The 16,923-nt window shown below is 39.2% G+C and overlaps 2 protein-coding genes across 9 annotated transcripts in view; one reads left to right on the top strand and one right to left on the bottom strand.

The window, feature by feature from the left end:
• LOC125384428 (polypeptide N-acetylgalactosaminyltransferase 14-like) overlaps positions 1–4,415 on the top strand; it is a 33,553-nt gene extending 29,138 nt beyond the window's left edge. The window contains exon 15 of the mRNA XM_048403535.1: positions 384–4,415. Coding sequence (XP_048259492.1) covers positions 384–563 — 180 coding nt within the window. The 3' untranslated portion in view covers positions 564–4,415. The remainder of the gene's footprint in view (positions 1–383) is intronic.
• Positions 4,346–16,923, bottom strand: part of LOC125384427 (estrogen receptor-like) — a 151,130-nt gene continuing 138,552 nt past the window's right edge. For all 8 annotated transcript variants that reach the window (XM_048403530.1, XM_048403529.1, XM_048403532.1 and 5 more), the window contains 5 exons: positions 15,818–15,930; positions 15,310–15,490; positions 14,736–14,877; positions 13,700–13,830; positions 4,346–12,325 (listed from right to left, as the gene is read on the bottom strand). In XM_048403530.1, coding sequence (XP_048259487.1) covers positions 12,042–12,325; positions 13,700–13,830; positions 14,736–14,877; positions 15,310–15,490; positions 15,818–15,930 — 851 coding nt within the window. In that variant the 3' untranslated portion in view covers positions 4,346–12,041. The remainder of the gene's footprint in view (positions 12,326–13,699; positions 13,831–14,735; positions 14,878–15,309; positions 15,491–15,817; positions 15,931–16,923) is intronic.

Genomic DNA, 16,923 nt, shown 5'->3' with positions numbered 1-16,923 from the left:
CATCACCCCGTGAAGATCCGGGTTAGATGTTGTCATCAGTAGACCGTGCTTGTGGTAAGAGGCGACTAAGTGGATCAGGTGGTCAGGCTCACTGACTTGGTTGACGCATGTCATCATACCCCAAGTGCGTAGATCGATGCCACGAGGTCAATCACCGGATTGTCTGGTCCAGACTCATGTATTTATAGGGCACCATTATGTAGCTGGAGTATTGCCAAGTGAGGCGTTAAACAACAAACCATAGGCATCTGTGACCATTTTTATCTATTTGGGGCCCTTTTCTGCAAATTAGAGAGAAATTAGGACTACCACATGATTATAGTTCTTTTCAAATACTCCAAGATAACGATGTCTTGATCATGTGTGTATTGTTATCTGTACAGCGCTGGTACCGACAGAAGAACCATATCATCCACCAAGCCTCCAGCTTGTGTGTCGACAGTCACAAGTCGGAAACAGGACTGGTTCTGGCTGAGTGCGAGGATTACCTCTCATCACAGGAGTGGAAGATCACAGTGGAAAACCCAGCCAGTCAGGAAAAGGAATACTTGGATGACTTATAACATAGACAGGATGCTATAGGATGTATGACCACTGTGTTAGTGTATGTGGGACATGTCGTATGTGGATTGTGTGGCAACAGCCAGCCCTGGAGTAGGCTGGACACAACTGATGATGTGTGTTGGTGCAAGTGAACGGTTTCCTGGAGAGGAGTTCGGGTTAGAGTTGATCTCCAGGAAACTGTGCTGGTAACTTATGGATAGGGTGGTCAGGCTCAATGACTTGATTGCTAGTGTGTCAATATGCCTTGACAATGTGGATCATTGTTTCTGATATCAGTCACTGGATTGTCTTGTCCATACTTGATTATTAACAGACGGCTGTTACATAGCTCCCACACACACACACACACACACGCCACGCCACGCCACGCCACGCCACGCCACGCCACGCCACACCACACCACACCACACCAAAACACACCACACCACACCACACCACACCACACAGCATGGATCTTGGGGAGATTTTCAAAATTGATGTTTGTATTTTTTCTCTAATTTGGGATAAAACTGCCGACTATAAAACTGCATACTATTAATAAGGCTGTTGTTCAGAGAGCCACTCAAGGGTGGATCCAGCATTTTTAAAAGGGAGGGGCCAAAAATATCAAAATCCTCTCTCAGATAATTTTACTGCCTACAACATACTACATTTGGTTTTCAAAAGAGGGGAGTCTGGACCCCCCTCTGGACCCCCCTCTGGATCCGCAGATGGCCACTAGTCCGTGATTAGGAGAGACATCTCGTTTTCTCAGTGTTCAGTCTGTATTCAGCTGTGATCCCAGCTTGATTTAACTCCTGGGGTCTCCCCTTGGTTATGTGAGTGGTGTTCCTGAAGCGCCCCTATCTACAGTACCAGAGTGTATGTGACAGCTTGCAGCTGAGGATTAAGGAACAAGTCTGTAGCATTCCCTCGACACGATGCCCTGTTACTGTGTATGCAGCATACAGATGGGAGAGTAATAACAACAACATTGTTGACAGGTTGGTGTGTGATAAAACTGTTTTATCACCTACTTGCGGGCAGATGTTGTCCCAGACGTGTCATGGAGTTTAGGTGACCGTGATCCTCAAACAGACATGAAATGTACTGTTATGTCGACATATTGTTGCGTAATTATTGTCAGTGTTCTCTTTATAAAAAAAATGTGAAGAAATTTTAAATAATATTTTTATTTATTTTAAGACTTATTTTATAAATAATTTTAAGCAACACACAATTGCCTTTTTTAACTGAATATCATGTATTTTATACATGGGCAAAAATAGTTTTCTTTTAACATTGTTCAGCATTGGATACATTTTATTCAAGTTTTGTGAAATTTTTACGTGGTGTATATGTTGCCTTATATCCCCGAGAACAAAGACACACTGTTAGTGTAGTGAAGTGCCAAAACTATCTTGTAGTATTCAAGTGTATAGCAGGGTCTGACTTTGCACTTGTCATGGTGAGATTATGTATGAAAAGGGCAAGGTCTTAAAATCAAATTATTTTTTAGATTTTAGCATGCATGACTAAATACATACATGTTTGTTTGTTCTGTGTCACAGTGTGGACATTAAGCTATTTGTTATTGTTGTTTAATGGTCAGAGTATGAGCGGAAGAAATCAAGTTTTTGTGACTTTTCAGCGCTGCTTTTGAAGAAACACGGAGATGAAGCCTCTGTGTATTGTTTCTATACGAATTGTTCTTTGAATGTGACTTTTTATTGTGATATTGTTCAGTTCTGCCTATGTTTGGTGTAATTACCTATGAATTGTTTGATAGGCATTACTTAGAATTTAACGGATGACAAAGTAGACACAATTTATGGATAACAATAAAGGCGACATACGGTAAAGATGCTTATACTGATGTCAAGCAAGACTGTCTTGCTTGACAACGGTATCAGGATCTATACCGAAAAAACATCGCCTTTATTGTTATCCATAAATTGTGACTACTTTGTAATTACCTACGTTTGATTTAGTTACCTATGTTTGGTGTAATTACCTACGTTTGGTGTAATTACCGTAATTAGGTACCTATGTTTGGTGTAATTACCTACATTAGGAGTAATTACCTACCTTTGGTGTAAGTACCTATGTTTGGTGTAATTACCTATGTTTTGTCTCATAACCTACGTTTGGTGTAATTAACTACGTTTGGTGTAATTACCTACGTTTGGTGTAATTACCTACATTTGGTGTAATTACCTACAGTTGGTGTAATTACCTACAGTTGGTGTAATACCTACATTTGTCTCATTACCTACGTTTGGTGTAATTACCTATGTTAGGAGTAATTACCTACATTTGGTGTAATTTCCTATGTTTTGTCTCATTACCTACGTTTGGTGTTATTACCTACGTTTGGGGTAATTACCTATGTTTGGTGTAATTACCTACGTTTGGGGTAATTACCTATGTTGGTGTAATTACCTGTTTTGTCTTATTACCTTTGTTCGGTGTAATTACCTATGTTTTGTCTCATTAAGTATGTTCATTGATTATACGGAAGACGTATGTGCATGTTGGATGTACTGTACTCCTTGTATTAGCCCCCAACCAACTTCTAAAACAATCAGACAGCAATCTGTGTGGTGCACACCTGACTACGACTGAACATTTACACAATAATCTGTATTTTCTTGTGAATATTTTCATGGGTCTGACACACGAGATGATTGGAAGAACAGAAGAATTGCAAGACCCACAAGTACTTAAAATTTAAGAAAATATTTTACATAAAGTTGAAAACATTAATCTGAATGTTTTGTACGTACACTATGAGAAAGGTTATTTATATGTTTGTCTTTCAAATGGCTTTACCTATTGTGAATGTAACTGATAAAATAAACATGCAAGTCTTGTGCACAGATTGTCTCCCTTTGACCATGAGTAGTACAATGGCAGTTGCCCCAGTACCATATGTGAAGGAGTTCCATGTGTAATTTCAACTTGTAATATAACAAACAATGCAAGTGCTGTCTCACTTTGTTCATCTAGTCAAATTGTAGGTTGGGTTTTAGAAATGTCATGTATAGCTGTATACATATTTTTGTCACAAATGTTCAGTAATATAGTTATCTTTATTTTATCGTCTACCGAGGCCATATTCAAGTATCTTTCTTACACTATGGCCGCCATGGGGGCTCTGGTTTTGAATTTGTCCCCTGCAACCCATGCTTGGCATAAGAGACAACTTGACATGACTGATATCATGTCTTCTTACAATCATTGCTCATAATATCAATCACTGGTGTTGTCTGGTCCAGACTCAATTATTTACAGTCTGCCGTCATATAGCTGGAACATTACTGACTGGCGCATTAAGCAAACAAATCTGACACACATCATTTCCATACTACACAGTGCCGCCACAACAGAAATTGGCCATTCAGAGTTGTGTCCCTTTGCTGGGCCAGGATCTGTTGGCAGGGGTTCCTGACTTGATCCATGGTTGGTCAGCATTATTTTCAGCTTTCCCTATATCACATACATGGTATGCCTGAATGTTACAGGTTGGTTGTCGCCTGATATTACATTCACGACACACTTGAAGTAAGGTTGCGAACATTTTTGTTTTTTTCTGTTATGGCCTAATCGAAAAATACCAACTCTGATAGTGTCTTATTCTATAGATTGACAAGATGTCCAAATTTGATGTTTTTCCATATTAACCTAGAAAATGATACAAGCAGGAAATAAAGCATGGTCTGCCCTTCTTTCCAACCTGTGTTGCACAATCTGTAATGTATCCATCTGTTCACAACCTTGTTAAAACAAACAAACATGGGAAGCAGTTTCATTAATTTTAATTTTACAGTCATTGTTACTGATAAAGATGAAATAAACTTGTACAACATGTTCGTAAAGGATTTAGTTTGATTTCAAGACATGTTTAAGAGCAAAAAAGACATTGATAGATCTGCCAATAAGATGTTCAGTCAGACCATTAGTTGGTGCCGATGGCCACTATAAGACGTTCAGTCAGACCATTAGTTGGCGCTGGCAGTCACTATAAGATGTCAAGTCAGACCATGATTTGGCGCCAGCAGCCACTGTAAGATGTCAAATTAGACCATTAGTTGGTGCCGATTGCCACTATAAGACATTCAGTCAGACCACTAGTTGACGCCGGCAGCCACTATAAGATGTCAAGTTAGACCATTAGTTGGTGCTCATGACCACTATAAGACGTTCAGTCAGACCATTAGTTGGCGCCGGCAGCCACTATAAGATGTCAAGTTGGACCAGTAGTTGGTGCTGATGGCCACTATAAGACATTCAGTCAGACCATTAGTTGGTGCCAATGGTCACTGTACGACGTTCATTCAGAGCATTAGTTGGTGTCGGTGGCCACTATGAGATGTTCAGCCAGATCATTAGTTGTTGCCACTGGCTACTATATGATGTCCAGTCAGACCATAAGCTGGCGCCGATGGCCACTATAAGATATTCAGTCAGACCATTAGTTGGCGCCAACCGTAAGATGTCAATCCTGAACACTGATTGGCACCTGTGCCCACTCCAGACATCCAGTCCCCATAAGTCAATGCCAGCGGCCACTATAAGAAAACAGAGAAATTGATAGCTCTGCCTGTAAGATCTGACAGTTAGTTGTCACCTGCGGCCACTGTCTGTTTCCAGTCTGACTGTTAGTTGGTTCCAGCAGCTAAGATAATTTTTTCTGCCTGACTGTTAGTTGGCGCCAGAGGGAACTATAAATAGTCCAAACTGACCATTAATTGGCAAAAGCGGCTACTATAAGATGTCCAGTCAGACCGTTAGTTGGTACCGGCAGCCACAATAAGATGTTTAGTCAGAGCATTAGTTGGCGCCAGCAGCTACTAAAAGATGTCCAGTCAGACAGTTAGTTGGCACAAAGGGCTACTATAAGATGTCTAGTCTGACCATTAGTTGGCGCCGGTGGCCACTATAAATCCAGTCTGGTCAACAGCAAGGAATGTAGCTGTTGCTGAGAATACGATACCACAATAAGAGCATCCCTAGGATGGGGGTATGGGGCTGCCCTGACATGGGGGTAGGGAGCTGCCTGACCCCCAAAGTGGTTGGTGGTGGGGGCAGTGTGCGGCAGTCTCGTAGTCATGGCAACCTGTGCAGGCAGGGGAAGCATGCTTCACATGCAGGAAATGAGTACTTCAAATGGCATGTAGAGTATAACTGCTGGCAGAGGAGATTCTGGTTATATTCATAAAGATTTCAAGAGACTATTTCCTATACATATGATTCAATAGGGCTTCACTCCAATGTATTCTACACAAGCTTGAGGACATCAAATCTTAATTTGTATCTGTTAAGATGATAAAAATAACCTGTTATTATAACATAGCGCCAAAAGTACAACACAATATGTTTCATAACAGTTAAGAAATGCCATGTTAAAAGAGAACTGGAATTATGCTGGAGACAGATGTTGATGAAACTGCTAGCTGGTGATCTGTGTCATCTTTCGTTTGCTCCTACACCAAAACCCTGAACTTAGGAGCTTGCTAGTTCTCCTACCAGGGATACGAGCATGCTTTGAGCATTCTCTTTGTTAACATAAACCTACATCCATGTAATATCACAATTTCAATTTATAACTACTGAAATCAGAGACTTATTGTCACCTAAGATGACTGACTTGCATCACAAAAATAACTCATAGGTTTTAACCATAATCGTCCTGCATCCATTACATTACAAAACACTTTCAGTTTCAAGTGGATAAACAAATCGTTATACTTATAAAGACATCAATGTAATAAGATTTGAAAGGGTTAATGTAAGTATTCATAATGGTGAACTCTCAACCACGAAAACACCTCATGGCATGTTTCACTGCCAGCACTTGCTGCCATGGTTACCAGACTGAAGACTATGGTGCCAGACGACAAAGCTAAGCTCTGTACATGGGTATGTTAAAAAACCAGGGTACAACGTTTCAACTGTGACAGATAGGTAAGTTGCATTGTCTAAGCAGTAAAATACATTTATTGTTCTTCTGCCCTAGATCATATCTTTGGCAACTGGAACAACAAGTCCTGCAAATGCCATTACAGTGTATGTATGTACAGAACATGGTGAAACCACACGCAGAGACATTATGAAGAAAAGTACTGCTCGACAGACATGTTGCACATTGTTGAAATGTAGTCTTTCTTGGTGATGTTTGGAAAATAATTTACGAAAATAAAGGTTAAGGAATATCTAGACGGGTCACACTTGGACTGAGTAAAAAAGTCAGTATTTGTCACGCAAGATATCACCTAGGTTTTTCAAAATGTATATAAATAACTGTAAATGTATAAAATCAATCTGATCAGATATTTTATTTATCAGGTAAATTAAAAAACCATGACCCATGATGAAAAGATTTAAAAGAGTTTTTCGACTCTTTGAAACCCTGCTTTGCCACAAAATGAAACTGATGACAAAACCTAGCAAAAAATGAGGCCAAACAGCACAAATGAATAACTGTTTGATATGACCGGTCGATACACCGTTATCTCCTCACGGCAACCTAGGACAAGAAGCGTGGCTTGGTGATAAATAACTCAAGACGTGGGGCCATGTTAGACACTTGGTGATGACGTGACTAATCTTCCACAAAGCAATATTAGCAGTGAGACCATCTCAGTGCCGAGACCGAAATCCTAGCATGGAGGAGCTGTGTGGAAGGTAGCCATGTCATGCTAAAAACCAAGAAACAGAATTTAAAAAATCTCACAGAAACCATTGTAAAAAGCTAATAAAGCTGTTCAAAAAGCCCGATATTATTCTGAAATGTTAACACATTCCATTGACAGTCAGCCCCTGTTAAACAGGACAAAAGTTTAAAACTCTATGCCATGGCTGCACACTTAGTTGTCATTTAAAAATTATCCAATATTGTAATAATACCCCTTCAGCTTAACAAAAATATATATTGTTGCTAGGCAACTGATGAGTTGATGATGCAGGTATTGCTGGATAAAAGATGTATTCTTGGGTAGCCTCATCTGCCATGTTTTAACACATATTATTTTACTTTTCTCCAAACAGTTGTCAAAGTTACTCTCCCGACACGTCCAGTGTTCATCACATAGCTTCAGATACAACTCACTGAATCTTTCTCATGTCATTTCTCGTGTCACCTCTGTAAAAACATTTATATTTATGTTTCTTTGTTAAAATTTCAATCAAAATACCTATTACCATGGAAGTGTTTACTGAAAGAAAACACAATTCTTTTCTACAAACTTAACATTCTCTAAATGCATAACAATAACAATTCTTGCAATATTAAATAAAGAATTAATTTTTAAAAAACACCAATGCACATTCTGTTCAATAACAGGAAGTATAATACTCTCTAAATGCACAACTGTCAAAATTACAAAAGATAGAATATAAATTCCTTTAAAAAATCATGAAAAAGGGTGATGTAAATAAATGGCCACATCCCGAGGATAAAACATCCACATCCTTGCCTATATGCATACTCTGGGATGATACTAACACGCTCCATGACGAGGTACTTTACTAAGGTTACCACAAATTAAAGACAGAATACGCCAAACAAGTTAGCAGCAATTATAATAAATATGGCAGCATGTTGTAATAAGTTGAACTTAATTCATTCTAAGGTTAGTGATATCAATACAGAGTTGTCTCCCCTACTTCACAGCCCAATAGTCTACTAGTATCGACTGCTAGTGTGAATGAAATCAGATTGTAACAAAATCTAGTGGGCTCCAATCAATACTAGATTCGCCATCATTATAAATAGTTCATTAAAGATTTTTAAAGAAGTAAAAATCCTTCCTTATTGGTAGTTCACAGAGCGTCCATGTTACAAACGACTCATCGTCTATGATGATACCCAGGGCAGACTACTTCCATCCTATTCCCTACAGAACAAGCTTCACTTCAAACTGGAACATTTTCCATCCCAATACATCATTCATTTACTTCAGTTATACAGATAACCATGATCAAGAATAATTTCCAATCACAAAAAATTGTTGGCTAAATGTTCCAAATATGAAGTGACTTGTACAGATGAAACCAAACACACACTATAAATGACTGAAAAATGGCAGCACTCTATGTTATCAAACTTACTGCTTGGTACTGATGTATATGTGAGACAGAAGTGTTTATCTTATTCCAAACATAAAATGCAAGTCCGGAACTTTAACAAGGTATTATCATTTCAAAAATTCAAAATTCAATAAATGTTAACAAATTTACCTTGGAAAAACAACACTTAAATTGCTCAAATAAATTGAGAAGGGTCATCATATGCTTTAACTATCTAATAAACCTACAGTTATAGATATAAGCATACTGTCTAGGTTTTTGATACAGTTTGGACTAGGCATACCATGATGAAGAAGATCCCCTTGGTATTCATCTCTACCATGTGTAGGAACACTACAATGTGGGCAAATGAACCCCAAAACAGCAGAGGGGGAATGTGGGATTTCTAAAATTGTATTATCTATAGAAAAAATATGTATTATAACATTTTGGATTACATGGTTACATTTAACGCAGCTGGTGCGTAAACAACTCAGTGTCGAGAGCAGGACAACACTTCTCTCAGTAGCACTATACGAACAAGCATCTGGAAAAGCACTTTTGTCTTCAAAGAATTACTTGATTTCTTGCAGGTATCACCCGTGTCCATGTGCCATTTCATTTTCAGTAACAATAAATGTGGACATTCTACTCAAGGACTTAATACTGCCCAAGTTTTTGTAAAACTCTACAGGCCATAAATACTAAATAGATCACTCATAAAAACTTCCATATTTTCTTTCGAAAGACAACAAAAATTTTGATTTGTATCTCCATTGTGTTTCTTTTCTACAGACAACCACAAATTGTTTTGTCAAAACGGAGAGAAGTAGCCTTCACAAAACAAATAAGCAATATATCTCCCTAACAACTCATTGTTACTTTCGATACATGCTGGTGCAAGGGGCTACAGACCACCAGCAAACTTAGCACTACGACCGTGTCACTCCAGTTACTCTGCTTGCATTAGGGCACACACTCCCAGTGTTACATGGGGCATTCCTATTTTCTGCTTACAAGGGACCCTTTGTCATGTTGGGAACATTCCAGTAAAGCATTAGGCCAACCTTTTTTTCATAACTTGGATTATGCTGACTTCATAAAAAAAATTGTAACCTCAAGATGAGGTATGGCTGTGAGATTCATTTGAAAAACTTTGGACAAAAAGAAAATGATCGTTCTGCATCGAAATGCATCTAAAAAATATACATAACAACTTTGTCAACAGCTATTTTGGTCCCTATCATATTTAATTATTTGTCACCCCAACAACAAAATCCAGGGGTCTGTAATCCGTGTATTAATAAAAGATTGGCCTGATGATGTTTGCTACACGCGAGAGATGCTTCCTGTTACGCTCCTCAACCCAACATAGTCCCACCTCCCACTTTGGCTGGACACATACTACTTTCCTGAAACCATATCTTATATCATCGGAACAGCTCGTGTGATCCCCAAAGCTTTAGTTTAAATGGAAACATCCAGTGACGCAGGTATTATTTCAACTGGTATTCTGAAAGTCACACATTCAACAATTGCATGGCGCATCTGCTCTTATTGTTAGAAGCAGTCATCACTAGAGTAATTCCACCAAATGATACACAGTGAGCGAGAAGCATTAGCACCTCAAAATCAGCACCCTCATCAGTATGAGTGTACAGACACAGAGACAGGTTAAAGGTCATTAAATATAGATATATATATATATATATATCATACACTACTGCACTGAGAAAGGTGAAAACACCCTGACTACCTTATATATACTACTCAAAAGAAGTTAAAGAACACTCGTTTCCTTCAAATCACTACAGTTAATCTGCTATCACAGTGAGTGAGTGAGTGAGTCAATCAATCATTTTATTTCCAATACATATAGGCCACAGGCTTTTGTGTACAAAAGTTGAGTTAAAGTTAAACATTCAGTTTCACATTTCTTACTTCATTTGCATAATATAGTAAGAAATGCAAAACTGAGTGAGTGAGTATGGTTTTACGTCATTGTACCCATGTCTGGAATTGAACCAGGGTTTTTGGCGTGACGAGCGAACGCTCTAACCACAAGGCTACCCGACCGCCCCCTCTCTGCCATCACAGACTAAATGAAGTAATATGAAAGAATGGGGTGTTCTTTTACTTCTTTTGAGTAGTATATAAAAGTTGTTAAATATATGTCTAAATGTAGCCACCTTAACATCAATATTTTGAAATACTTTCTCTTCACTTATTCATACAAAAATAGTTACTTAGTTTCAGGACAGTCCTCCATCCTCTGGTGACCTAGACTATTCGCGACCTTGCAGGTCATTGCTGTATGTATTAGATACACACTGGTGACCTTCAACCTGTCTGTGTGTCAACACACACAAAGGGCAGCATAGTCCGTCGGCTGCTACACCATGTAATTATTCTAATAATACAAACACATTTAATTCTGGGCAATTGGTAGCTCCTCTCAATCTGAAGATAAAACCATTTAACAATATTCATACAGGATGAAACCGATTTCATGTTACCATAATTATTCAAACCGCAAAACCATGAAATATTTCATCAAGGTTTACTTAAAATTTTGCATCCTTGACAAAAGGCAATTCTTCATGTCAATCTTGACATTAAATCTGTTTTCCAAGTAATAATTTCCACATTTATTATGCGCATACATGAAATATAATTTATTTTCTGTCTGAATTACTAGAATAATTATGGTACTTAAAATGGTGGGATTGCGACACAAAGGTGATCGGCCATGACAGGGAACGTTGAGGAGGGTGAAACAATTCATGTGCTTACATCACGTCAAGATGTTGATTCTTATCATACAAACAGCTTTATACATATATTATATTGTCACTTGGTGACGGGTCTAGAACAAGACAGCACAATACAAGAAATATTAAATGCATGATGGCAGATGGTTGATGAAGCGGCTGTGGCCATGAAGTTACGTGACGATGACGTGATGGTGATGAGCATGGATGCATAGGAGATGCAAGAGGGACACTTAGAGGCCCTCGGAACACAGAACTAACAAGCACATTGATGACATGACGTAGTAGTGAAGCTTACAGCCAGATTATACACAACAAGTTCAATAAGATGGAAGGCAGGCAGGGACGAGCGCCACCTACAATTCCCGCACAACACAGCGTAGTATTAACAATGCACTTGGTGCCATATGCAAAACAATATCATTACCTCAAAAAAAAAAAAAAATCACATTATTACTTAAAAATAGAAGTCGTCCACAATCTCTCCAACGAACTGTAGCACAGTCACTATCATACAAAACTTTATCACTGAAATTAGCTTGCTCTTTGGATCAAGATGCACGTTATCACACACTCCCAGGATGCATTTCAGCTACGTTCCCATAATGCATCACTAGTGTGGCTGGGAGGAAGTGACTGCATCACATTCTACATGCATCAGTCAAGTTGTTCCAGTTCTTGCTTTCTCTCCGCTGTGGAATTGTGGGCCTCGAGCATCTCGGTGAGCAGATCACAGAATGTAACGCAGCCCTCTCGCTTCAGCTGCTGGAAGCACGCGATGCCGCGCTCGCCCGCCTGTCGGATGTGGGTTAGGAGCAGCAGCATGGAGGCGAAGTGCTGGACGTCGTCCGCGTGGTATTTCTGCACAACCTCCATCAACGCCCCCACAATTAGCTGACGCATTTCTTGGATCTTGCTAAAACTCGCCAGCCGTCGCACTTCTGAATACACAAAATACATCTGATATTGATACATTGATTAAATTAGAAAGAATACACAAAATAAATTTAAAATGTTTTTTTTGAATGAGAAACCTTGATCAAATGATATTTGATACTGTTTGTGGTTAAATTAGGAATTTCTTTTAACTCATTTCCTTGTTTGAGCACGATAGGACTAGATTTCCTGTTTTGATAATGACGAAATAATCATTGAGAGGAGCCGTTCATGAATTGTCGTGGGTGTCGTTAAGAGATATTATTCAGTGTCAGTGTGGCTAGGTGGCAATGTATCCTGCAGGACTTGGGTGCTAGAGATGTGTTGGGTGAGAATAATGACTCCTCTATTTGATATCATTGTGTGTTCATGTAGTGCTACAAACTATACAAGGTTTTTTTTAATTTAGTTGAAAATTGTACAGATGGTAATTGACTTTAAGTACCATGGTATTAATACTGCAAGGTGGCTGTGTATCAGTGTACTGACCTGCATTGACTAATACTGTAGCTATACTGTAGCTAGGCTGTGCATCAATGCACTGACCTGCATTGAATAATACTGTAGCTATACTGTAGCTAGGCTGTGCAACAATGTACCAACCTGCATTGAATAATACTGTAGCTAAACTGTGCAACAATGTACTGACCTGCATTGACTAATACTGCAGCTATACTGTAGCTAGGCTGTGCAACAATGTACTGACCTGCATTGACTAATACTGTAGCTATACTGTAGCTAGGCTGTGCAACAATGTACTGACCTGCATTGATTAATACTGTAGCTATACTGTAGCTAGGCTGTGCATCAATGCACTGACCTGCATTGAATAATACTGTAGCTATACTGTAGCTAGGCTGTGCAACAATGTACCAACCTGCATTGAATAATACTGTAGCTAAACTGTGCAACAATGTACTGACCTGCATTGACTAATACTGCAGCTATACTGTAGCTAGGCTGTGCAACAATGTACTGACCTGCATTGACTAATACTGTAGCTATACTGTAGCTAGGCTGTGCAACAATGTACTGACCTGCATTGATTAATACTGTAGCTATACTGTAGCTAGGCTGTGCAACAATGTACTGACCTGCATTGATTAATACTGTAGCTATACTGTAGCTAGGCTGTGCAACAATGTACTGACCTGCATTGATTAATACTGTAGCTATACTGTAGCTAGGCTGTGCAACAATGTACTGACCTGCATTGATTAATACTGTAGCTATACTGTAGCTAGGCTGTACAACAATGTACTGACCTGCATTGACTAATACTGTAGCTATACTGTAGCTAGGCTGTGCAACAATGTACTGACCTGCATTGACTAATACTGTAGCTATACTGTAGCTAGGCTGTGCAACAATGTACTGACCTGCATTGACTAATACTGTAGCTTGGAGTAGCAGCAGCTCCTCTTTGCCTACACTATATTGCACCATCTGCTCAGACACCGCGGCCACCTGCTCCAGGATCTCCGTCATCCCCGTGATGTTCCAGTGGTGGCTGCAACACAAAGATCGCGTCAGTCCTCCACCTCTCAACCATGGGAGACAGATAACACTCATCTACCATGTGAGACAGGAAATAATCAACTATTGATTCATGTAACACTCAACTATGTGATTTATGTAATACTCATTAACTATGTGATTCAGGTAATACTCAACTATTGATTCAGGTAATACTCAACTATTGATTCAGGTAATACTCAACTATTGATTCAGGTAACACTCCTTAACTTTGTGATTCAGGTAACATTCAACTATGTGATTCAGGTAATACTCAACTATTGATTCAGGTAATACTCAACTATTGATTCAGGTAATACTCAACTATTGATTCAGGTAACACTCATTAACTATGTGATTCAGGTAATATTCAACCATTGATTCAGGTAATACTCAACCATTGATTCAGGTAACATTCAACTATGTGATTCAGGTAACACTCATTAACCATGTGATTCAGGTAATACTCAACCATTGATTTAGGTAATACTCAACCATTGATTCAGGTAACATTCAACTATGTGATTCAGGTAACACTCATTAACTTGATGATTCAGGTAATACTCAACTATGTGATTCAGGTAACACTCATTAACTTTGTGATTCAGGTAATACTCAACCATTGATTCAGGTAACACTCCTTAACTTTGTGATTCAGGTAATACTCAACCATTGATTCAGGTAACACTCCTTAACTTTGTGATTCAGGTAATACTCAACCATTGATTCAGGTAACACTCCTTAACTTTGTGATTCAGGTAATACTCAACCATTGATTCAGGTAACACTCATTAACTATGTGATTCAGGTAATACTCAACTACTGATTCAGGTAACACTCATTAACTATGTGATTCTGGCTGATAGAAATCTACAAAACTACACAGGTGAAAACACTGACCGATCTAAATGGAAGTCCGGGGCAAACACTAGCCTCTTGCCCTCGTGGTCCATTGATCGAAATGCACAGTTAAGGAGAAGTAGCTCCATCCAGCAGCACTCTATCAGGTGCACTTGGTCACTCAGCGACAGATCTGTGTAGCCTGAAGTCACACAACACACATATAGTAACACATGGTCCTCAAGTCACACAACACACATGGTCCTCAAGTCACACAACACACATGTAGCAACACATGGTCCTCAAGTCACACAACACACATGTAGCAACACATGGTCCTCAAGTCACACAACAAATTGTGTCGACATTATTCTGCCCAGAATAAAAAACATCCAGGGTCCATTCCACAAAGCTATTGGAGTGCTAAGGTTATTGCAACCCCTGTACTTTTTAAATAGACTACGACTGTTGACAGCAGAAAACATGACGCTTCACTATTTCAGTGTTCCTTTATCAGGAAACATGTCACACATAATACAGAACAGCCTCACAACTCATACAAGTTGATCATCTAGAAAGAACAAACGGATGCGACTGCTATATCCCCAATATGTCCAGTGTGACTGTGTCGTACCTGGGACGTGCTTGGCCCAGTTTATCAAGTAGACTAGTTCTCTGTCCGCCAGCTTGACGAGTGTGTTCAGTAGATGGATGCGAGTGGGTGGCAAGTTGTGGTTGTGGTAACTCTCCAGCACAGGGAGGTCAGCTTTCTGCAGCGCCTCTAGAATCATGTGACACCGAGACCGCTTGGCGCACTGACACCAAAAACAGTTACACCAATTAGTTGTTTGGCAAGCAATCCCATATTTTAACAAACAACTCCCCATAATCATAATGCATACCATCAACTACAGAGAAATTCAAAACCCATGTTAAAAAATGTAAACAGCATGATTAAATTGTCAGTATTATCCTCAAGTAAAGTGTAAACTATGAAAACTAAAATTACAAAACTAACGCTAACTAGTTTTGTGGCAAAGTCCCATATGGAATATTGTTCCTACCATATTTGTTTAACAATGCAAAACAGCCAAACAATAGTCCTATAGTCTTCTAGCTATCCTGACTAGATGTAATCTCACCTTGGCCGATCCTCCGCTTGTGGAATTGATAGCGGCGTCGGTGGAGTCAGCACGACAACGTTTCCCCTTCCCTGCGCTGCCTCCACTGCTCTTCCTTTCTTTGCGCTGACTCCCTGTGTGTCAAAGACAATATTCAGTTCCAGGTACACACACAACTATCATCAGACATTACTGTAAGGTTCAACAAAGCGATCTTAGTGCTAACAAAACCGAAACTCCCATCCTCTATCATCGACATACGACAGTCAAAGCCATATGATCTATTCGTGAAACCTCGCCCTAGTCTCAAGTCCACAAAACAATCTTAGTGCATCCTTTCTCATAGACGCACGACAGTCAAAGCCATACGATCGTTTCACGAAACTGGGCCCTGGTCTCAATTCCACAAAGTGATTTTATTGTTAAGACGATCGTAAATCACATGCTTAAACTTTAATCTGTGACAGTCGTAGTGCAGATCGCCTTGTGAAATAACTGTCCCTGCTCACCATAGACAAGGTTTCCATTCACTCCAGGTACTGAATCGGAATGGGTATTTAATAGTAAAAGTGTGGGTCCCCGTGACATTAAAGTGCTGCATAGCTGCTGAAAGCACAGAAATGCCCACTGACTCATAGCGCTCACTTGTATGAAACCAACAAGTAAGACAAATACTGAAATGTGGAAATATATTCAAAAGGAAACACAACTGATACATCTCAAAGGTTTCAACTCATAAAATGTGAACCACCAACACTCTCGGATGAGATGAACAGATGAACACCACACCTGAATATAATGTGAAGCAAGTCTTGTCTGTTCAACACTAAAACTCATAGAGATTATTAAGTGAAGCAAGGCTTGTCTGTTAAACACTAAAACTCATAGAGATTATTAAGTGAAGCAAGGCTTGTCTGTTAAACACTAAAACTCATAGAGATTATTAAGTGAAGCAAGGCTTGTCTGTTCAACACTAAAACTCATAGAGATTATTAAGTGAAGCAAGTCTTGTCTGTTAAACACTAAAACTCATAGAGATTATTAAGTGAAGCAAGGCTTGTCTGTTAAACACTAAAACTCATAGAGATTATTAAGTGAAGCAAGGCTTGTCTGTTAAACACTAAAAC

Source organism: Haliotis rufescens, unplaced genomic scaffold, assembly GCF_023055435.1.
Source record: "Haliotis rufescens isolate VD_foot unplaced genomic scaffold, xgHalRufe1.0.p SCAF_3, whole genome shotgun sequence".
Lineage (NCBI taxonomy): Eukaryota > Metazoa > Mollusca > Gastropoda > Lepetellida > Haliotidae > Haliotis > Haliotis rufescens.
This window is presented reverse-complemented; position numbering and strand designations above follow the sequence as displayed.